This window comes from Ostrea edulis, chromosome 4 (genome assembly GCF_947568905.1).
Source record: "Ostrea edulis chromosome 4, xbOstEdul1.1, whole genome shotgun sequence".
Classification (NCBI taxonomy): domain Eukaryota; kingdom Metazoa; phylum Mollusca; class Bivalvia; order Ostreida; family Ostreidae; genus Ostrea; species Ostrea edulis.
The window spans coordinates 26,431,373-26,455,170 of record NC_079167.1 but is presented as its reverse complement, the minus strand read 5'-3'; the positions used below and the strand labels follow the sequence as shown (position 1 = coordinate 26,455,170).

Genomic DNA, 23,798 nt, shown 5'->3' with positions numbered 1-23,798 from the left:
CATCATTTGGTTGCCTCGTTGGAGAAAAATATCCAGTGTGGTCTCTCTCTCTCTCTCTCTCTCTCTCTCTCTCTCTCTCTCCTGATCTAACTTGTTCAGATTAGTACAAAAGCGATTTTTAATATTAATTCTTGTGCGTGAGGGCAATATACTATAAAACTGTTGATATGACGAGGAAAGTAAGGTATCCATTAAAAAAAACCCAGGAATATCAGTAAAACTAATGGATGCTCCCCGAATTGCATCTCACCAATGAAATACTTCATATGGCGCATGGCTTGCACAATGATCAACAGCTGTTAGAATGAAGGGTTTTAATATATATATAAGTATGTGCTGAGTGACCTTAACCTTTACAAAATGACCCCGAGGAATGACCTTCGTCTGACAGGTCATTTGCCTATCACTTGTTTGTGTGAGATATGATCAATAGCTGTTCCAAAACTATTAAAATAAGGAACCTTTTTTCCCTTATATAACATGTATGCCCTGTTTAAAATACACCCCAATTAAATTATCCTGGTCCATTACCTAACAGTACACAAGCAATGGCCATGATGTAAAACACGGTCTGATTATCGTATAAATTTTACAGATTAAAGTGTAAAATTTACAGATTAATGTGTAAAATTTTAAAGATTAAAGTATAAATTTTAAAGATTAAAGTGTAAAATTTTAAAGATTAAAGTGTGAATTTTACAGATTAAAGTGTGAATTTTACAGATTAAAGTGTAAAATTTACAGATTAAAGTGTAAATTTTACAGTTTAAAGTGTAAATTTTACAGTTTAAAGTGTAAATTTTACAGATTAAAGTGTCAAAATTAAAAAATAAAAATAAAAAACGTGGCACTAATACGCTTCCGTAGGTAGGGGAGCACATTTTATTTCATTATTTTCTTAATGAAAGTACGGAGTTTTCTAAAGGTTTGTTTAAAAGTAAAGATATTTTTAATTTTTATTTGTTTAGGTGATAAATTTTTTATTCTTTGCTCACGTATATACATGATTAATACCTGTTTTGTCAATCAATAATCGAACATCTATATCATCAATAAAATGTTCGATACAAAGCACATTTACTGGAGTTCGATAAATCCCATATTTTGTTTGTGTGTTTCTCTTTTTTTCACGCATTCTTCCGTCAATTATTGTATATGAATTAAAAAATCCACTTTCACTTCCTCCCAAAAATGACCAAAACCTAATAAATGTAAAATGTTAGTGCTTAATTTTACTAGTCATTATTATCAACTGTTTAGTCATAATTAAAGCGTGCAGGCCACGCCTACCGTTTCATGTCAACCATTCACAATCATTTACAAAGCATGCAAGCCACACCTACCGTTTCGTGCAAATCGTGTAGACCGTTCAGGAAATGGGAAGCGTTTCGTGCAAATCGTTCCGTGCAAACCGTTCAGCGTTTCGTGCAAACCGTTCACCGTTCCGTGCAAGAATCGTTTCGTTTCGTGCAAAGCGTTCCACATTCCGTGCAAACCGTTCCATGCAAGAATCGTTTCGTTTCGTTCCGTGCAAGTGGTGTAGTAGTACGCTTCAGGGTCTGTATAAGTAATATGTCAGACGAATTCCATCTTTGCATGTTTAATTTTTCGTTCATTATTTACCAATTGGTTAATAAACATTATAACTCCTGAAGAAGTTTCATTGTTGTTTTATCTCTGTATAATACTGAACATTCAATCTAGACATTATTTAAGTGTAACGAATTGAAAATAACGGTATCACTATCAATGTATCATGATGTTTATTGCATCATAAAGACAGTTTGGAGAGTCATTTCAGCCCTAGTAAGTTTCAGTTTTGTAATGTTTGATTGATTGATTTTTTATTTGTTTATCATGTTTATGAATTTTTTGGTCACAGAACTGATTATGCAAATGTGGACAGGAAGAGATGGTGATCGTCTTAAGAGAAATGTGATGGACCTTGATGTCATTATGCACTGTATAACAGAAACATTAAACAAATGCAAGTTAGTATCACGTCTAAACCTAGACATACTTTAATATTGGATTTCTTCTCCCTCAGAGTAAGACAGTGATAAGTTTCGTATTAAACATAAACAGGAATGCAACATCTCCCAGGGTATTTCTCCTCACTAGGTGAAATTACATCGATGGTCGACAAAAACCCCAAAAAAGTAGCCCCCTAAAAAATTTATGAATTAAATGCACTGAATAATTGTCTAAACAGTTAAATATTGGTGAATAAATGACTGTGTTATAAGATAAGATAAGTTTATTCCAATTTTGTTATATTTGTAGAGAGAATTTCAAAGAGAAGCCACAACAAAGAGCCATCAGCAGATTTCTCTCACAGATTAATGCTGATATTGTGTCTCAGGTGAGATACACATTTCTCTCACAGATTAATGCTGATATTGTGTCTCAGGTGAGATACACATTTCTTTCACAGATTAATGCTGATATTGTGTCTCAGGTGAGATACACATTTCTCTCACAGATTAATGTTGATGTTGTGTCTCAGGTGAGATACACATTTCTCTCACAGATTAATGCTGATATTGTGTCTCAGGTGAGATACACATTTCTTTCACAGATTAATGCTGATATTACAGCAGATACACAGATGTATATATTTCATATATATTTATAGAGTTGTTTAGAATTGAACACAGTATCAATCAGATTATTAAATCAGAGGTACAAAAGTAGGGTTATTCTTAACTCATGAGCAATGTGAAGGATGTATACTACTTTGTCGTAATGGCTGACTTCCTTTTAAAACATGCCTAGCTGGGTAGCTCAGTTAACATGTTGACTGTTGATCTGGTTCAATTACTAAGTGTTCAAAATGTCAAAGAATTGATTAATTTAGGTAAATACTTGTATTTAGCATGTTTATAAAGAGATGCTTAATTTAGCTTTTGTTCTATTTATGTATACTCTCCTGTGTGATGTCTGTATATACCATATTTATGTTATTCTGTTTCTGATGAGCCGTTTGGCTCAAGGATAATAAAGAACTTGAACTTGATCTGTAGATCATTGCCTGTTCGAGTCCAGCGGGGGTTTTAAATTCAGATTACTTTCTACTAAAACTGCATTTTTTCACTAAATGAAGTAAATTTGAAAGTTTTCAATTTCAAAATATTATTATACATATCCTCCATAGTTTGGTTTGCATCGTCAATTCACATAGTATGTGCTTGGTTTTGGGGGGGGGGAAATTATGCCCAAAAAGAGATCAAGGTGGAATGTCATTATAGTCCATCTGTTTGATTGTCTCTAGGACCTTTCTCTGATTTTCATCAAACTTTAGAACTCCTTGTGTACAAAATTTTCATTGCTCCCCATCTAATATTTGATTTTGCTTCATAGATTATTATTATAGATATACATATATTCACAATTTTATAACTATTATGATATGAGGAATAAATTATTGTATAATGTTTTGAAAATATGATTTACATATGTACATGTGTCAAATTGAAAATAATTATAAAAGACAATTATATTATGAATAGAAATTTATGTCAATACACAAATCTTCTGTTGTATATATACTCATGCTCATCATTATACATACATGTAATCACCTTGTATCTTATTGGAGAAGGCTTATATAGGCTGCAAGCCTGCTGCCTAATCCATTTATGTTTCATACATAATAAAATATTGGTTTTTTTTTTTAAAAAAAAAAATCTTCTGTTTATGTTTTGAAAATAGTTGTTTTACTGCTTTACTTGAGAGAACCCCACCCCTACCCCATTCTCCTGCATCTGGAGAACACTCCATTGGATTGACATAGCTTTCTTTTTTTTTCCAGATTGAAAGTAAAGAAAGTGTCAAAGAAATTAATTCTAATTTGAAGAAGGTATTCTTACTTTTTGTGTGGAAGGTCATAATGGTGATCTGAAGCATAAGAGTGTGAGCTAAGGAAATGCACACTTTTGGGGCTCTGCATATCTCGGATTCATCAAAGATATCAATGGAAAAAATAAAATAAAAACTTTCTTAACCATATATTGACAAGACTCCTCAGAGAGTCATTCTAAGCTGTATTTGAATCAACAACAAATTAAATTGTTCAGCTTTTAGAATGCTAAAAGTTCTCACATTGAAGTCATGTACCTACAGAGCACCATTATAATTCTCCTTACAATTATTGATTAGATCAGATTGTTCAATATATTTTCAGAAGTTTTTGAGAATTTATATTTATCAAAGGTTTTATTTTAAAAAAAAATTTAGAGCCGCAGAAATGTGTTTTCATTGTTCATTCTGTAGCTATTATTAGATCACATTATGATTTTTCCACATGTTGTGGACTCTGTTAATAATTTAGTACAATTGAGAATTTTTATAAGCCTGGATTATTGTTCCTTGCTGTTTATAATTTAGTACAATTATGAATTTATTATTCAGGATTTGTATAAACCTGGGTTATTGTTCATTGCCAATGTTATCTTTTCATTAGAGCGGGTAGAATGTGCCAATTTTGTAAACATTGGTTTTTGACCACTTAAATTAGTGTTCAATGAGATGGGTAGTGACAATATAGTTCAATTATAGGACTGACATGACCATGGGTGCTATAGAAAGGTTCAGTAAAGGTGCATTGTTTTGTTCAAATTCATGCAATTGCTCAGAATTGCATTGCTTTGAGCTAAAAGTAGTTTCCATCATTAGAGGCCATTTTTGTGAGTTTTGTTCAGTCACTATTTTCCTGAAGTAACATACAAGGGGTAGATAACTCATGTAAGTAACAATAACTCTAGTTTACAGGAAGACTTAATGATATTCTTACGTAAATTTACACACTATGGAGAGTGTTACCATGCTCTGACACAATATTAAAAAGAATTAACAGTCGTGCTGGCATGGAGGAAGAAATTAGGTAGACGTGTATTTCTACTACTACAAGTAATTTCAGTGAACACCCCTATATACTTCTCAATATGAAAAATACTAAAATTATCTTGCAGAAAAACTGACAGGAGAAAACAATCTTTGATATACATGTACATGTACCTGTTGAAGATGAAAAAAATGCAAGAAAGATTTTCAAATTAACTACCATATACCTGAATAGAAATCTATCAACAGCATACGAAGAAACGTGTCTTAGTGTAACTTTACAGATCTCCCCAATAGGGAGCAGTTATTTCATTATTGAATTGAATACTGGTATGACTTTTAATACATCATCTTCCTATGAGAAAAAATGAAAATGAGCTGCATTAGAACATTTTACATGTTCATGCAAAATCTGATGTATTCCAGTCAGACTTTGATTTTACCCTTCCTTTTTTTTTTCTTTTTTTTTTTTTACAGAGCAGGAAAAATGTTCAAGCATTAAGGAGAGAATTACAGAGTATCCAGAACAAACAGGACAGGTATGAAAATTACATCCTTCTCCATGATTTCATCTAACTTGTCAGTATGAAATATTTCATTTGTGATGCAGTATTTTTACAGCACGATCAGAGGATACTTTCAACTGTTTTAAATCATCATGATCATGTGTTAAAAACTGTTAAATATATCAGTTGTACGAGGGTCATTAAAAAAATATGTAGATTTTTGTCACAACTTTTTTTCTGAACATCATACTACATGTAGTATTACATCCAAAATTGAAAGACATAATCAGACAATAAATGATTTTGATTATATTAAAGAAAATTCAGATATGTTACGATATATCAAAAAATATTTCAGAAATTTAAACCAAAAAATGAGTCCATGACGCATGGTAAAATTGTGTCGTATACAAAAATGCATCATATAATGTTAATCGTCAAATCAGGTTAGAATAGATCCTCAGTACCCCCTTGCTTGTCATAAGAAGTGACTAAATGGGGCGGTCCTTCGGATGAGACCGCAAAAACCGAGGTCCCATGTCACAGCAGGTGTGGCACAATAAAGATCCCTCCCTGTTCAATAGCCATAAGCCCTGAGCATAGGCCTAAAATTTGCAGCCCTTCACCAGCAGTGGTGACATCTCCATATGAGCGAAATATTCTCGAGCGGGACGTTAAACAATATTCAATCTCAAAAATGGCACTAAAACAGAATAAAATTTATACGTACTAGTAGAGAATTACTACATCTTTTTATAAGCGAAGTTTTGACTTAATATGTCAAGGCGTTTAATGGAAATCAATTACAGAAGGCAGGTAGTTCTCTTTCGTGAAGGTGAAAAACATGACGTCGCGGGAAATCATGGAGCAGCGAATGGGCATAAAATTTTGTGAATCTCGAATAGAAACTGTTAAAATGCTGGAAGAAGAGGATGGTATGTCAAAAGTGAGTTGTGCTTTAGTGTATAAATGACATAGACGATTTTCTTATGGTAGAGACTCTATATTGGATGACGAACGTCCCGGTAGGAAACAAATCATTTGTGAAGAACTTGTCAAAAGAAAAGGTAATGCTATGGAAAATGATGGCCGCATCATTATTGCGGAATTATCAGATATCTTTGACGTTAGCTCCGGCACCGTCTTCACTATTCTTACTAAACATTCAGAAAAGAGACGAGCTGCAGCCCACTAGATGCCTAGACAATAAAGCTAGAAGGCGCCACAGACTGTGTGTGAAATGTAGGGGAGAATATTTTGAGAAACTGAAAAGTGAAGCTTGATGTAGGTTTTTTTCTCTCTTGTATTGATGCTTTGTGGCGAAAGAACATACTGTATTTAAAATTATATATCACGGATACTATATGATGATCAAATAGAATGAAACATACTAGGTCGATAAAATAAATGATTTAAATACAATAATGTGTTGAATTTTATTTTTGAAAAAAAAGACATTGTCTACGTATTTTTTGAATGACCCTCGTAGATGGGTAAATTTTCACTATCTTAACACATAATATCTATCCACTGTTTCTATACTCCCGTTGTACAATGTGTCAGTATTTTGTAATTGACTATCATTAACATTGAATTAGGTTTTATATTTTGTAAGCATTAGGAAAATAACGAATGTACCATGTCTTACCTGGTGACTGATGTAAAATCAATCTAATTTTAATTGTACACAAAAATTTTAATTCATTTTTTTTCCTTTCTCTCCAATTAATATAGATTGAAGACCCTAGGTGTGGAACACCCACAATTTTACATTTTAGAATTGAAGCTTAATGACAATTTCACCAAATTATGTGTACAGTATAATACAAGGAAACTACCGATTAAATTAATGCTATTTAATGCATTGTAGTTTGTGGGAGAAAATTGAGAAAGCTGAGAGTGAATCCAGGGTATGTGACATCAGCAGTTGGATGTTTGGGTTTCAGAAATTCATCACAAACAATAAAACAAGGATGACGAGACTCTCCACTATTGAGGAAGAGGTGAGGTACATACTGTAGCTGTAGTCAAACTTTGAATAGTACATTGTACAAATAGTTTATGAGATCCCTAACCATAGGACTAGTGCATTGTATAAATAGTTTATGAGATCCCTAACCATAGGACTAGTGCATTGTATAAATAGTTTATGAAATCCCTAACCATAGGACTAGTGCATTGTATAAATAGTTTATGAGATCCCTAACCGTAGGACTAGTGCATTGTATAAATAGTTTATGAGATCCCTAATCATAGGACTAGTGCATTGTATAAATAGTTTATGAGATCCCTAATCATAGGACTAGTGCATTGTATAAATAGTTTATGAGATCTCTAACCATAGGAATAGTGCATTGTATAAATAGTTTATGAGATCTCTAACCATAGGAATAGTGCATTGTATAAATAGTTTGAGATCCCTAATCATAGGACTAGTGCATTGTATAAATAGTTTTATATGAGATCCCTAACCATAGGAAATGTATTGTATATTTATGTTTACTGGTTTCACAGCATTTCCCAAGGTGTTGGCTCTTCGTTTCTCATCAACTATTATTCTATAAATGTACAGATGTTGTTAGATACATTAGGTGTCCACCTCCGGAAATGTACTGCAATTCAGACCTCAAGAGATTGGATCCAGGCTCTATTTTTTATTCTTCTGTTAATGCATATTGAAGGGGAAAGTACAGTTTCATGAATTTTGATATTTTGCATAAAGATCTGGTTTCCTAGTTAGATATAAAAGATTAAAGGTCACTGGAGGGAATTCGGAACTTTTCTGAGTGCCAGTTTTCTAGTGTGTTTGCTTCCCCATGTTAAATTGCACTTGAGAGAAAAGAACACACAACATCACACCTGAACAAGATGAGAGGATCAATATATTTGACTACTTATACAAATTTAAAATCAGTTATCAGTTGGTAAGGCCAAAAATAAAAATCGATTTGTTTGATGTACTCCAACCGACCCGTCAAAGAACAAGGTACAATTGTGTACATAAAAAGGCCCAAAAAATTTCTCTGATTTAAATGTGTCTTGAATCAAGCTTGATCTGTGTTTTGAATAAGTTAAATACATTCCAAGTATACTATCTCAACTTAAAAATCAAAGTTATTTCTAATTATATAGCATTATTACGTCATGAATAAGAGTTTTTCCCACCTTTTTTTCAAAAAGAGTTTGATAACTGTTAAATTTGATCCAGATTATTGCTTACGAAAAAGTGTGCCCATCCGTCAAGCAAAATGCAATAAATATATATTGTGTATCAAGAGAAGACGAAAAATGTATTTGAATATGAATTTGCTCGACATATGGGCTGTATGTTTTCTGAAAGGAAAACACCCTGAATTTATGAAATTTGTCATTGATTTTAGCATTTTTGTCAATTTTCTGCCAACTTCACGCTCCTGTCATACAACACAAAGCAATTTCGGATCAAATTAAACGTAGTTTTGATTTGTTTATATATTCCTTATTTGAATGCCAGATTTTGGGACCCCTGTAGAAAGTATCTATTTTCTGGGCCATATGACAGTAGAAACTGTACCTACCTCTTTACTCCTACCTGATCATTTTTTTCATCAATTTAAAATTTCTCTTTTTTTTTTTAGTTCCTTTGAAAAATAGAAAATTCTCCTTTTATTTAAAAGAAAATATTTTAAATTTCATGACGTTAAAAATAAAAACCCAATCTACCTACCGACCACCTTGAAAAATGTGAGTCGGAGTACATCAAACAAAAATATTTTTAATGATGGCCTAATATATCATTCAGGCCCATTACAATGATGTACCTTAAGATGACCATCTTACACAAATATCTAGAGCTTTTGGCAATGTGCAGTGTTGAAAGGGCTTACTTTGACTTGAGCTCCAATAAGCTTTTCAGACTTTGTCCATCACCTGTTGGCACTGTCATCATTACTTTTCACATTTCAAGTACTCTAAGAAACCCTTGACCGCTTCAACTAGAAATATATATGCCCCCATAATTGGAGATTTTGGGGCGTATAGTTTTTGGTCTTTCCATCTGTCTTTAAGTCAGCAAAGTCTTTAAACCTTGGCTATAACTTTTGAATGGTTAGTGTTAAGGCTTACATATTTCATATATATATTCCTTGTGACAAGACCCTTCTTTTGGTACCAAAATGTTTGACCTTGACATTCACATTGGACTTTGACCTACTTTTTAAAAACTATAACCTTGGTCATAACTTGAGAATGCTTGGTGATAGGGCTTTCATATTTCACACATATGTGTAATCTTTGTAACAGGACCTTTCTTTTAATACTAGAATTAATTTGCTGCCATATGGGAGCATTAATGTTTCAGAATCATGTCTTGTTTTAAATCTTCTTTTCAAGAGCTACAAGGGTAAAATGTATCCCAGCAATATGAAAGTGTCCTCTTGTAGTATGGATTTTAGCTTGTTTGCATCATGACCCCCTTCCCCTTCCCCCCAAAGCCAGGGTAGGACCACAATTGAATTGAAATTTAATGCAGTCAGGTAGATAAACCATCACATTTTCATGAAAAGTGCTTGGTAATACACAAATAAAAATGGAAAGTGAATAATACTGAAATATTATGACATTTTCCTTTCAATCCAGTGAAATCTTTGAACATTTTGGTGTACAGTTGCATTGTGATGTCAAAATACTTAGTGAGTGCAGCAGTAAGGTGCTTTTCAATGCAGCAGTGAATGTTTTTTGGTAATCTTAGCAATTCTCAAAATTGCTACAGAGAAAAAGATGCATTAACTTTGTGCTGCCCTTGTTTTTGACTTCTTTGAAACTGATGATCCAATATTAACCAGATTAGGTATTTAGCATCTTTAGGAGAAAGGGAATAAAATGGGAATTTCCTAGTCTCGGTCTCCTTTGGGATAGGGCCAAAATGTTTTAAAATGGTACAATCATAAAAAGTCTCTGCTCCAGTGTTTTGAAGAGAAACTCCAGAATGATAATTAGCAATGAGTTGTTCATCAAATATGAAATTTGTGGTGGCGGGGTGTTTAAAAAATCCTCTCAAGAACCACTGCACCAGAAAAGCCAAAATTTGCAAAAAGCTTATATTTAGAATGAAGATTAAAGTTTTTCCAACCAGGACCCGAGTGTAGCCAAAATAAAGGTTTAAAGTTAAATGTTTTGTCATAGGAATATATAGGAAAAATCTTCATCAAAATTCTGCTCAAAGACACACAATACAATTTGTCAAGTCAAGATGCATGTAGTGTAAATTCAGGTTTGTTCAAACTTTGACCTCAGTGACCAAGTTTGGGCCACAATAAGGTTTAAAGTTTTCTATTAGAATGTATAGAAGAAAATTATTTGAAAAGAACTGCACAGGTATAATATGGTAATTTGATATGTATCGTCATGTAGTATCTGTTCATACCATTACCTTTGGAGAATTCTCAAGAACCACACGGGTAGAATTTGTCAATATCCATGATCATGAAGTGGATATCATGGCCCTGGTTTGACCATTACATATTGGAATTTGATGTTTACATGGGAAATGCACCTGCTAAGGTGAATGGTGTAACCCATGTGTCTCTTTTCTGTATACTATTCTTTAGTCTAATGTGCACTTTTTGATATTGCAGGACTTTGTAAAAATAGTTTAGGAGGATCTATGTGGCCTTAATTTTGGTAGGTATATATGTAATTAAGGTCTTAAAACTTGTTTAGGAGGATCTATGTGGCCTTAATTTTGGTAGGTATATATGTAATTAAGGTCTTAAAACTTGTTTAGGAGGATCTATGTGGCCTTAATTTTGGTAGGTATAAATGTAATTAAGGTCTTAAAACTTGTTTAGGAGGATCTATGTGGCCTTAATTTTGGTAGGTATAAATGTAATTAAGGTCTTAAAATTTGTTTAGGAGGATCTATGTGGCCTTAATTTTGGTAGGTATAAATGTAATTAAGGTCTTAAAACTTGTTTAGGAGGATCTATGTGGCCTTAATTTTGGTAGGTATATATGTAATTAAGGTCTTAAAACTTGTTTAGGAGGATCTATGTGGCCTTAATTTTGGTAGGTATAAATGTAATTAAGGTCTTAAAACTTGTTTAGGAGGATCTATGTGGCCTTAATTTTGGTAGGTATATATGTAATTAAGGTCTTAAAACTTGTTTAGGAGGATCTATGTGGCCTTAATTTTGGTAGGTATATATGTAATTAAGGTCTTAAAACTTGGAACAGTGTACATGTACACAGTAGTTACTTTGCTATTTTATTTACCGTATCAAGTTTATAATATTTTGTATTGGTACTAGCTGCAGTTTCACTGGTATGTTTGGGCGTTATACTGCAATGTCCATCATGATGGATAATTCTTTGTCTGAAATCAAACTGAAAAGTGACATATCAATAATGACATCTGCTTCCATAATTAGAAGAATCCATCACCAGTAGTCGTAGCGTATGAGCAGAATTTTTAGCGAGGATTTAATTTTGGCATTATTAGTGAGAGTGATGAGATCACTGAAATTGAATATTGCTAGCCATTTATTCCATATAGGAGGTAATAGTTACTTTTCCTGGGATAATAAAGTCGCTAAAATTAGCTCGCACTAAATGTATATACCCAATCCTACTTTTAATATGGAAAAGTCACGTTAAGATGTCCACTTATGCGGTATTTTTTCTTCATTTGACCTGTGTATGAAGATTTTGTTTGATAAATACAGTAGTTTTAAACTTCTCGGAATGGTAATGTGATCAAGAAGAAGAAAAAAGAATTAAAATGACTAAAATTTCTAAATTTTATGAAGGATAGATCCTGGTAGTTACACAGTGTGTAGATTTATATGTGTTAATTGAAATTTAAAATGAGTCAAAAGTAGTAGCTAGAGGAAGAAATATTTTGTGGTATTCTGTTGAATGGCTTTTTGAAGTCTTCTTTGTAGGGAGAGGATGGTCGAAGTTTTTAGAACTTGTTTCCAATCCCTTTGTACTTGTATTACAAATATCCTTTTGTAATTGTATTTGATTATTAATAAATCAAATCAGTAGTACCTATCCTACCTCCTGCCTTGAAATATGTGTTTACCTTGGTCACCCAGAAAACTCTAAAACAAGCAGTCAATGGAATATCACAAAGCTGTGGGTTGTTGTTGTTTTTTTAAATTTTGGATTATCTGTACAAAAATCATTTAACATGAATATGACCTGCATGTGTTTACAACTGGCAAGTGATATAATGTACACAAAGATTAATCAATTTGTTTTATTATTTGAATGTGCCTGTATCTACTTCCTTGATTTAAAGATTTTCTTAATGTTGGATTCCAATCAATTAAAGATCATGTGGTTTCAATAGAAGGCTTTATTCTTCAAGCATGTGCAACCAGTGTATATAGACTGTTTTTTATGTAGGTGTAGAGATGTTATTGTCATAGAGTGGTGTTTTAAATCCAGCAAACATTTGTCAATGCTAATTCATCTTTGTTTGACTTCGTATTGAAAGATGTGCGTAAAAGCTTTTGGATTTTTTGCCTTTATTATCATTTGTTGTGAATATGCACATTTAATGGAAACAGATGAAGCCAGTCAAACTTTACTACATAGATTGCTGGTCAAACGGGAAAATAGAGGATTTCAGAAGAAAAACAGAGAATACAGTCCAGATTCTCTAGCAAAACTAAAGGGACTGTTAATGCAATATGCAGAGGAGAAAAAATCTAAATATCTGTCCAAAGTAAAGAAAGAAGAGGCAAGTTTAGTCACACAGAAGACTCCAGAATCACACTCAACGGTACCTCAAAGTCATTTTGGAACAGGAAAGTCTATTAGTAACAATGGTGTAATGAAATCTACAGAGAGTGGGAACTTTTTGATGAGAATGGTGGATCATCGTGATTCGAAAACATACAAGGCAGTTGACACAGTAAACCCCAGAACTAGTAAAATTGCAGAGGACCTTTTAGAAGAAGACACACATGATTACCATTCCAAACCAATACAGGAGAAGACTCTGGCGAGTCACAGAAGAAGCTTTCTAGAAGGAGAAAATCGTATATGGACCAATGGCATCATTCCTTATAAAATCAACAAAAATGTGGACAGGGGGTGTAGACAGGAAATACTCACAGCCATTGCAGTTTTTCATAATAACACTTGTGTCAGATGGGAACCATATTCAGACAGTGTCCAAGACCATGTGGAATTTTTCATGAGTGGGATAAGTTCATCATATGTTGGAAATATAGAGGTGACAAAATATGGGCATCTTTATGAACCTGAACTGACTAGTCAACCTATCAATATCGAATCCAGTCACTGCACTCTCCATGTAGTTCTTCACGAAATGGCCCATACGCTGGGGATGACCCACGAGCAGAGTCGCAGCGATAGGGATGGATATGTCACTGTGTACTGGGAGCACGTTTTGAGAGGAAAAGACAATCAGAACTTGGCCAAGGAAGAGACCAATAACCAAAATATTCCTTACGATTACTCATCTTTAATGCACTATTCCATCTTTGCATTTTCAAAGGATGGTGAAAAGACACTTGAATATAGAGATGTTGATTATGAATTTCTAGGACTGCAAGAGAACTCTTTATCCTTTTATGATACGGAAGCAATAATAAAAGCTTACAAATGTGCAAATTCATGTCCAGATTTGGAGTGCTTGAATTCGGGGTTCTTGGACCATACTTGTTCCTGTAGGTGTCCAGATTACATTCAAGGCAAGCGGTGTGAAGAAGTTAGAAGCAGCTGTGGTGGGAGTATAGAGCTGCAGAGTGAACATGACCAAAAGTCAATCTCGTCACCAAACTATCCTCAGTTATATTTGGTAGGGCAAAGTTGTGTGTGGTTGATAAGGGCTCCAAAGGGAATGCAAATCGAGCTCACCAGCCATGATTTTGACCTACCAGATAATTCCTTAGGTCGATGTTATCATTGGCTAGAGGTGAGATCTATTTCCATTGGCCAACCAGGGCCTCTATATTGTGGAAACTCTCTTTCAGCGATTGAGACACCTTCAGGGAGTGAATCTCACCTACTGCTTCTGAAGTTTGATTCATCTTACCAATTTGCTGAATCTGGAAGAGGCTTCAACCTAATCGTTACAGCCAAACTCGATCCTAACACCCTCGCTCAAGAGAATTCATCCCTATCTTCCTTCCAATCAAGTTCAGTTACAAATTATTGCGACATGCATCCTGACTGGTGTTACAATGGGGGAACATGCGTGTTCGATGATGGAGATGTAAGCTGCATATGTCCTGACCAATTTTCTGGGGCATCTTGTGAACATTCTAAAGACCCTGTGGAAATTCCTACACAAAGTCCTAATGACTTAGGAACATATCTTTGCGAACCCTCTATAGACTGCCCGATTGCCGAATCAAATGGGAATTTTCAGTGGAAGATTGTTGAAAATCTTTTAACGGTCGTGCCGCGTCAAGGATCAAAAGGAGCCGAAGCCCAATTTCACATTCCCTTAAAAATTGTCGAAAATCGCGACATGTGCTTGGAATTTATAATTAGACCTCTCGTTGCTGGCAAAGCCTGCGGGGTGTTGGAGGTCACGAAACATGTTGAGGGTATGGACTTTGGTTTCGGAAGTTACAATTATGATGAACCAGTCTTTAGGGGAAGTTGTGGTCCATCTGCTGAAACAGAATCCAAGCATATATCGACGTTTTTCGGCGAGACGTCAACGATATCGTTCAAGGCAATATTGCAAGAGAACAGCGATTTCAATGTCGGTATTGAACGCATTTCAATAATTGATGGTTATTGTTGAAATATCCTTAAAGTTTACTTTTTGTATTGAAAAGAAAGAAATGGGGGGGGGGGGGTGTCAATGATGTTGTTAACTGCAAGAAGTTGTATTTTTACTTCTTTCATTCTTTGTGATATGGGTGAGAGCTTTTGTATTTGTACATCTTTCATTCTTTGTGATATGGGTGAGAGTTTTTGTGTTGTGAAGCCTATAAGATATTTTTTTGATATCAACTTCTGGTGATATGACGCCGGTTATAACTATTAGTAAATATGTGTTGAATTTGTTACATATTTCTGACATTTTCTTGATCAAGTTAATTATTTGCGTTTTTCAGAGTATGACAGGATATTTATATTTAAAAAACTGACAAAGGTGGACATGAAGAAATCGAACAACATTGTAGTCAAGACAATTACAAAGCAGAGCGATACAAGTGCGGTGATTTCAACAAATCCAAATATAATGTCATTGTTTAGCTTTTTAATGAGATTTAATGTGGAAGACGTAATGATGCATTGTAGGGTATTCATTAAAGAGATTGTACATACATTTTCTTTGTCATACTGTTGGTTCTATTCTGTACATTGGGCAATGAGCTATAACACCACGCATTGTTCATTTATTAGTTCACCCGAAAAGGTCATCTAGCGTTATGTGTACAGGTATTATAGTTACGCAGTCAGCTCAATTGAACACCTCTCTAATTACCAAACAAAACTAGAGTAGGAGTTGGTTTAATTTCATATTAGATTAATAATTTTGTCATATAGAACACCCTTTCTCGATCGCTGGTGTCTTGTTAATCAATGGGTGACTGAGACAAAACGAGGACCGAGTGAAGCGTTAAGCCTCCTGCAAGCAAACAAAATAATGGGGTATTCTTCAATTTTAAGGTCAATGGATGCGCAAAAATAAAAATAAAAAAAATAAATTTTCAAAATCGAAAGAAAAATATGCATCATAGGGTTTTGTATATTAATTTCTTGAAATTTTTAATGTGTCGCAGCTTTAAAATTTTGTACAAACGGAGGGACTGGTCTTTTAGTTCAAAAGGCAAAAATCAACATGAATACTACTGAAAATTTACCACAGATGTATGTTTCAACAATAATAAATCCTGTACAAACTTTCATAACGATGTTTTAGTATCACCTATCCTCAAGTATATTGTACCTGTGATTTGTCGAAAACAAACAGGTTTAGTGCATGGAAGACATTTTATTTGCATTTAAGAATATCAATCGAGTAAAAAGTCCGCGGACTCGGACGACTGCAACGTCACTGTCTCCATGTCGTCATCTCTCATTGAAATTCTACCTTCGTCTTCAAGGACACCACTGTATTCAGATGCACATAAAGGTGCGGAGTTTTCCGAAGTTGAGGAATGGTCGCTGCTGCTGATGAGCGTGAACTCCGTGAGAGCGGAGGCATAGGTATCCACCGAGTCTAGGATATGTGTTCCATTCGCCCCAACAGCAATTTCCGATAATTTTGGAGGGCGTCTCTTCGACTGTGATTGATTTTTTTTCAGTAAAGGGTCGCTTTCTTTCAAAGCCCCAGACAAATCTTCTGAACCAATCGTGTCTATTGAATCCTCTCGAACGTATTCAGTTTGTTCTTTTTTAATAGTAGTTGTTGGTGAATATGACAAAGTTTGTGACATATCTTTAGTCTGAAAATAATCGGTTCCGGTCTTTCTAAACTGAGCAAACATTTTAACTCCAGTCTTATTCCCATAGTAACTAAGAAGACCTTGTTCGATCATAAACAATATAACTGATGACGCTACACATATGCTCCCAATGACTGTCAATTCTGTTTTTTTCTCTTTAAACCAGTCGCCTAGGTGATGGAATTCTAAATGACAAGCCACCAGCAGGAACACACCGGGTAACAGAAGCAGCGCCACGGGAATCAAAAGCACGTGTATTTTCCACAATTTCTGTGCTCGCTCTTTTCTCTCTGCTCTTCGTTTTCGGCGGCGTTTGATGTAGTCTTCCTGTTTGAATTTATCTACTTCCGAATACCATATACTGAATTGTTTTATTCGTTCCTTTTCTCTTTCAATTCGCAGGTTTTTCTGGAATAAACAGCTGCAAACTTTTTCGTATTTTGCTGGTGACCTATATGGGCAATGAAAAGCAAAGTTTTTAAGTAGTAGTTTAAGTAGTAGCTAGATGGTGATTTTTGCGTTTTCTATAATTATGCAATCGTGTATTAAATATTGTATGTACTTACCTTTTTGGAAAATGGTCTACCTCTTCATATTGAAAAGAGAGTTTAGAAGCATGAAGTGGACTTCTAATTATATTAAGCATGTTGACGAACAGGATCTAGTCCACCGTAGATCAGTCCTACACTGTCCACTCCATACATTGTTCTTTGTGTTATGTTGTGCTTCATTTCCTGTGTAAAGCACGAGACATATCCAGATAGGCAGATAGATTTCATAAAAGAATCAGATATCACACCATTGTGACGCTAAATTAATATTTAATATACTTTGCAGGACTGAGTCTAAGCATGATAAGAACTTTGCATGTGGTGATACCTTGCCAAAAACGGCCCGACCCTACAAGTCTCCGCTGTAACTCCACTATCCCATAGCTACAGTGTCTGCCTGTCATATTGAATCCCTAGTAATTTTGAGAGCTCTGTATTAAGCTTTGAACTTGTATGTCATGTTGCACACTGCAACGCTTCCGATTATGAACGAGTAACTGAATACAGAAATTATATCTCAAATTGCACTATTGTGAAGTTTAAAGAGACCATTTCACAATCGTTTGGCCCTGGTCGACCTTTTTAATTTTTAGAGCCTTCGCTTGTGTTTAGCCAGGTTTAGATTCCAACTTTTTTTTTCACCCTGCATTTTAAATCCACCGAAACTTGGAAATCAATTTTCTGCCGTGTTAGGGGGGTGTATTAGGATTGTTATCTCAGTGCACGTGGAAATCTGATCTGAACCGTAACCGGGGTGTTTACTGCAGGAGTTCTGCTGCGGTAACGTGCATGGCGAATGTCCTTGGTTCGGAATTCCCTGTCCTGTATGTTCTTTCACGTCATTGGTAATGGTGGGACCCCTGGGTCGCTCTGTTGATGTGGCTATCGTATGTTGGATTTGTGTCACGGAGTCACCATCTCCGCTTGGTTGGTCATTGATACAAAATGCTATGTTTTCATCTGCCTGACTGTGAATATGAGTTAGAATTCGTGATTCCTTCGCTGCTGTTGATGCGGTTGTTTCTGTATTTGACATGCTAGTATTGTAATGAGAAGACTCTTTGCATAGAAGCAGTGATTCCTCGTTTGAAGAACCTGTTGGCTTTAAATGAAGTTGATCTTTATACTTAGCTAAAGTTCTGTGTCCATTCTTCTTGCATCTTTGTGCTTTTATGATACCTTCTAGCAAACGGAACGAAATACTACCGCGTTTATATGGTAACCTAGTGTCAATTGGCTCTTCTGAATAAATAGGTGATGTACTTGCTATTTTGTCTTGCCATTTTGTTTCTGTTGTTTGCTGCAAGTCTTGTTTGATTTCATGAATATGAACCTCATCCGAAAATGACACTTGTGAGTTGCTGGAAGAGAGCTTTCGTTTTGGTGTCCTTTCGCTAACTGAAAGGTATGTAAACGACTGCTCTAATTCATCTAAATCCTCGATGGAATGACAAATCTTGTTGGTTGAGTCCATGGATGATTTTAGAGAAGCTAACATATTTTGACTAGAATTAGATTTTAGGGATTTCCGGAGAGCGACAAGTCGGGTGACTTTCTCAATCCGGTTTGTAACAAGAGCTACAGACAACAAAAGCAATCCAATACCAATAGTCAAAATTATGGGACCCAGGATACAGAAAACTTCACGGTGTCTCCATAGAAAAGTTTTTTCACTTAGTCCGCGCACAGTGCCCCCAATAGACAACACAAAACCACCCAACAGGCAGCCTACGGCTGGGACATACAGTTTCCGGTAGAGCTTTAGACGTTTGTCGTTGTTAATCTCTTCTTTTCTTCGTCGTTTACTGTCGCGTCTCTGGGAGAATTCTTTGTCCTGAACGGTTGCAAACATATCAATTTCTTCATTAAACTTGTCCACAGCTATGCGGAGACTTTTGGTTTTGCTTCCTTTCTTCTCCATTGTTAGAGATCCGGTGTCTCCTGCCGCGAACGTCCTAGAGTCCTGCAATCTGCCTGTAGGTTAACCCGTTCATTATGTATACGATTAAGTATCAATCAAAAGGTACTGATATGCAATTGCACATACTGTCGTCCAAACTTTCACCCGTTATTTAATCACAAGACTGCGATTGAAGTCGACATACTTTGTTTCTAATACTTTAAGAAGATTTTCAGGGCAGATTTATTTGCGAAATTAAATCGCTATAATTATATGTTTCAGCAACAGTCAAACCTAAACTTTATCATTGTATCGCTGAAAGCAATTATTGTACTTGCGACTGCTATGCATTTTATTTGGGAATTTAATGTGTATTTTACACTTATATAATCGGGTTCTTTTTAACACTAAACGGCAATTTTAGATTGAAATGATAATACTAACTTAAAGCAACCTTTTACCAAGTCAATGTTTACCTCCATTTGTGCAGGAACATATAGGTGAACAGAAAATTAAACGACGCCATTGAATTTGACACTTTTCAATGAAAATTCTTTAAGGCGGGCTTCGACTTTTCGTTGTCTTCGGCACATTATACGTAATTTCCTTTAACAATGTTAATTACAGGGTTACAGTATAATCGTTTTTGTTGCAAAGATTACATACGTAGAACAAAGATTACCCCTGACCTGTGTATATGCGTATAAATTTGGGTAATTCCTTAATACTCACGATATGTGTAAAGTCATTATGACTAGGTGTTGTATTGTTTCAAGTACCTGAAATCTGATCAGACTGAAATGGTGAAAGAAAAAGGAAAATTTTATCACCGTTAGGTCTTTATATGTAAGACTAATTGAGATTAGAGGTTTTGTTTGCTTTTGATAAAGTGTCAAGTCGTTGAACCTAAGAAGCTTGGTGTTACATTATGCAATTTTGGGTAAAACTTCAAAAGTTGATGCCCAAGAACCACCCGGGTGGCTTTCATAAACTTTGGATCCCTTCTTGTGATCTCACGCTGAACTAACAGTTGGGGGAATGTATCTCCCACCGCTTCTCCTAATTTTTCCTTCCTCGTCTCATTTTCTCCATCTGTCCTCAATCCATTTCATCTTCCCTCCCATTCACCTCTTTTTCTCCTGCCCACTCACTTCTCCCGCTTTCCTTCATACCCACTTTTTTTCTCTCGCTTTCTTTTACCCTGTGACTTTTCTGGGATTTCAAAAAGATGCCGAGGTATTCCTAATGGCATTGTTTTCAGCAACATACTTATTAAGGGACCTTTTGAGAAGAATTTAAAAAAAAAAATACTTTCCGTTTATTAATACATGTTTGTGGATCCTTATTCCAGTTGTCAGCAGCCATTAATACATGTACACATTGTAAACCACGGTTGATCTCGCTATCTCTAGGTGAGACCGATCGTGAGTTGCATGTACCGATGATGCCACACAACAAATCGATTTGGCAAATTGTAGATTTTTTCTCAAGGTTTTAATGTGTATTACGTAACATGATTGAACATTGAAAGTTGTAGCTGCGCTACAGGGGATGCTTACTCCTCCTAGGCACCTGATCCCACCTCTGGTGTGTCCAGGGGTCCGTGTTTGCCCAACTATCTATTTTGTATTGCTTGTAGGAGTTAGGAGATTGATCACTGTTCGTTATCTTCACCTTGCATAGGTAACTTGTAGTTACCACTTCTTTGGCCTTCCCATTTCTACTTCTTCTTTTTTTTTTTAAATTATATCCCTTGGATGATTCACATATAAAACATGGAGCCTCATTTATCAAAGATTGTTTTATGAAACGATTAAATTTGACCTGTTCGTTCTGCAGATGATTATGACACTGCAGATTTTACGAAAAACAAACTTTAAGCACCTGTCCCGGTATCCAAACCCAATCACTTAAGAATGATCTGAAAACGCTGTGACTCTTAAAACGAAGCGAAAACTACACACACACTGTCCTATCCGACTGTCTGTCTATCGTGGCACTGAACGATTGACTGCTTTTCATACCAGATTTCTTGCTTCTTGACATGAACATTATCTAAGGCTTAGTAGTAACATGAAAGGTGACGATAACGAACAGTGATCAATCTCATAACTCTTATAAGCAATACAAAATAGAGTTGGGCAAACACGGATCCATGTATATACCAGAGGTAGGATCAGGTGCCTAGAAGGAGTAAGCATCCCCTGTCGACCTGTCATCACACCCACCGTGAGTCCTCTATCTTGATCAGGTAAACGGAGTTATCCGTAGTCAAAATTAGTGTGCCAAGAACAACCTAACAATTGGCATGAAACACGTCAGACAGCATTTGACCCAATGATAGGTTGTACTGACGAACTAGATCGTTATAACGACCATAGAATTTGCGAAATGCTGACTTCAATCGAGATTGATTTCATTTCAAACACCATTTTTAGCCCACCTGAGCTGAAAGCTCTAGTGAGCTTTTCTGATCGCTTTTTGTCCGTCGTCTGTCCGTCTGTCTGTTAAACATTTACATTTTCAATTTCTTCTCCAAACTACTGGGCCAATTTTAACCAATGTTGGCACAAATCATCCTTGGGTGAAGGGGATTCAAAATTGTTCAAATGAGGGCCAACCCCCTTATCCAAGGGGAGATAATAGCAAATCAGTAAAAATACACTGAAATTTTTTAAAAATCTTCTTCTCCAGAACCAGTAAGCCAATTATATTCAAACTTAATGCAAATCATCCTTAGTTGATGGGAATTCAAAATTGTTCAAATTAAGGGCCAGGTTCTCTCCAAAGGGGAGATAATCACAAAAGTGTAAAAATAGGGTGGGGTCATTTAAAAATCTTCTCATGAACCACTGTACCAGTATAGTTGAAATTTACGTGGAAGTTTGCTGACATAATGGAGATTCAAGTTTGTTCATATCATGGCCCTCAGGGGTCGGATGGCGCCACAATAGGGGAAACCATATTTTATATGTATTTATATAGGAAAAATCTTTTAAAATCTTCTTCTCAAGAACCATTGAGCCATATGAGTTCAAATTTACATGGAAGCTTCCTGACAATGCAGATTCAAGTTTGTTCATATCATGGCCCCCGGGGGTCGGGTGGGGCCACACTAGGGGAAACCATATTTTATATGTGTGTATATAGGAAAAATCTTTAAAATCTTCTTCTCAAGAACCATTGAGCCAGAAGTAAAGAGTTCAAATTTACATGAAAGCTTTATGACATAGTGCAGATTCAGATTTATAGGAAAAATCTTTTAAAAATCTTCTCAAGAACCATTGAGCCAGAAGAGTTCAAATTTACATGGAAGCTTTCTGACATAATGCAGATTCAAGTTTGTTCAAATCATAGCCCCCAGGGGTCAGGTGGGGCCACAATAGGGGAAACCATATTTTATATATATTTATATAGGAAAAATCTTTAAAAATCTTCTTGTCAAGAACCATTGAGCCATATGAGTTCAAATTTACATGGAAGCTTCCTGACATAATGCAGATTCAAGTTATTCATATCATGGCCCCCAGGGGTCGGGTTAGGCCACAATAGGGGAAACCATATTTTATATGTGTTTATATAGGAAAAATCTTTTAAAATCTTCTTCTCAAGAACCACTGAGCCAGAAGAGTTCAACTTTACATGGAAGCTTCCTGACATAATGCAGATTCAAGTTTGTTCATATCATGGCCCCTGGGGGTCGGGTGGGGCCACACTAGGGGAAACCACATTTTATATGTATTTATATAGGAAAAATCTTCTCAAGAACCATTGAGCCAGAAGAGTTCAAATTTACTTGTTGACATGTGTAATACCCAATTACCTGTCGTCATCTCTGTCTGTTACACTTTTAAATTCCAGAAACACTGGACTAAACTTGAATAAAATTCTTATGTAAAGGGGATTTAAAAATTGTTAAAATGCTCCTTTTACAATGGAAGATAACGCAGATCGGAGAAAATACAAAATAAAGTTAGTTAAATCATGAAATGGGGATACAGAGCGGGGAAAAAATTTTTTAAAAAATTAATTCACATGGAAGCTTTCTGATATAGAGCACAATAAAGTTTGTGAAAATGATGGCCATAAAAGTGTGGTCACAATAGGGCAAACCATATTTACATGTCTTTGAATAGAAAATAATCTTTAAAATTTAATTTTTGTATCAAGAACCACTGGGCCACAAAGTTTGAACTTGCATAGAAGATACCTGACATAATGCAAAATCACGTGTGTAACAGTCATGACACCTGGAGCTCAGATGCAGACATTATCAAAGAAACTATTTTTACATTGGTTTTAACTATTATGAAAACCTTTTTTCTTAAGAACCTCTGAGCCAGAAGTATTTCAATGTACCTGAACCTCCCCAAAATAGTGCAGAATCAAGTTTCTTAAAATCTGACATGGCTCCTGAAAAGTTAATGGAATAACAATGGGAAATTCATTTTCCATGTGTTAAAGTGACTCAGGTGAGCGATGTGGCCCATGGGCCTCTTGTTTCTATAGTTTCTATTCTACTACGGCTTAGAAATATAGAGCCGATTTTTTGCACAGGCACCTGAAGTATGGATAT

The 23,798-nt window shown here is 35.3% G+C and overlaps 3 protein-coding genes across 3 annotated transcripts in view; 2 read left to right on the top strand and 1 right to left on the bottom strand.

Moving 5' to 3' along the window:
* The window catches only part of LOC125668925 (uncharacterized), a 43,677-nt gene extending 28,029 nt beyond the window's left edge, over positions 1–15,648 (top strand). The window contains exons 9-13 of the mRNA XM_056161334.1: positions 1,883–1,991; positions 2,284–2,506; positions 5,320–5,381; positions 7,219–7,351; positions 15,434–15,648. Of these exons, the coding sequence (XP_056017309.1) occupies positions 1,883–1,991; positions 2,284–2,506; positions 5,320–5,381; positions 7,219–7,351; positions 15,434–15,466 (560 nt within the window). The 3' untranslated portion in view covers positions 15,467–15,648. The remainder of the gene's footprint in view (positions 1–1,882; positions 1,992–2,283; positions 2,507–5,319; positions 5,382–7,218; positions 7,352–15,433) is intronic.
* On the top strand, positions 11,034–15,648 carry LOC125671830 (zinc metalloproteinase dpy-31-like). The gene is made up of 2 exons (XM_056161297.1): positions 11,034–11,461; positions 11,526–15,648. The coding sequence occupies exon 2, from the start codon at positions 12,829–12,831 to the stop codon at positions 15,115–15,117; it is 2,289 nt and encodes a 762-aa protein (XP_056017272.1). The 5' UTR covers positions 11,034–11,461; positions 11,526–12,828; the 3' UTR covers positions 15,118–15,648.
* A 649-nt stretch (positions 15,649–16,297) lies between these two features.
* Positions 16,298–19,407, bottom strand: LOC125671842 (uncharacterized). The gene is made up of 3 exons (XM_056161298.1): positions 17,651–19,407; positions 17,338–17,505; positions 16,298–17,222 (listed from the first exon to the last, which is right to left on the bottom strand). The coding sequence occupies exons 2-3, from the start codon at positions 17,415–17,417 to the stop codon at positions 16,337–16,339; spliced, it is 966 nt and encodes a 321-aa protein (XP_056017273.1). The 5' UTR covers positions 17,418–17,505; positions 17,651–19,407; the 3' UTR covers positions 16,298–16,336.
* Between the last annotated feature and the right edge of the window lie 4,391 nt (positions 19,408–23,798).

Bases quoted from the DNA above. Each gene is read 5' to 3' on its own strand.
- LOC125671842 (XM_056161298.1), bottom strand. From the start codon at position 17,417: ATGCTTAATATAATTAGAAGTCCACTTCATGCTTCTAAACTCTCTTTT. The intron at 17,223-17,337 runs GTAAGTACATAC...TTGCCCATATAG, and splicing joins GTAGACCATTTTCCAAAAAG to GTCACCAGCAAAATACGAAA.
- LOC125671830 (XM_056161297.1), top strand. From the start codon at position 12,829: ATGTGCGTAAAAGCTTTTGGATTTTTTGCCTTTATTATCATTTGTTGT.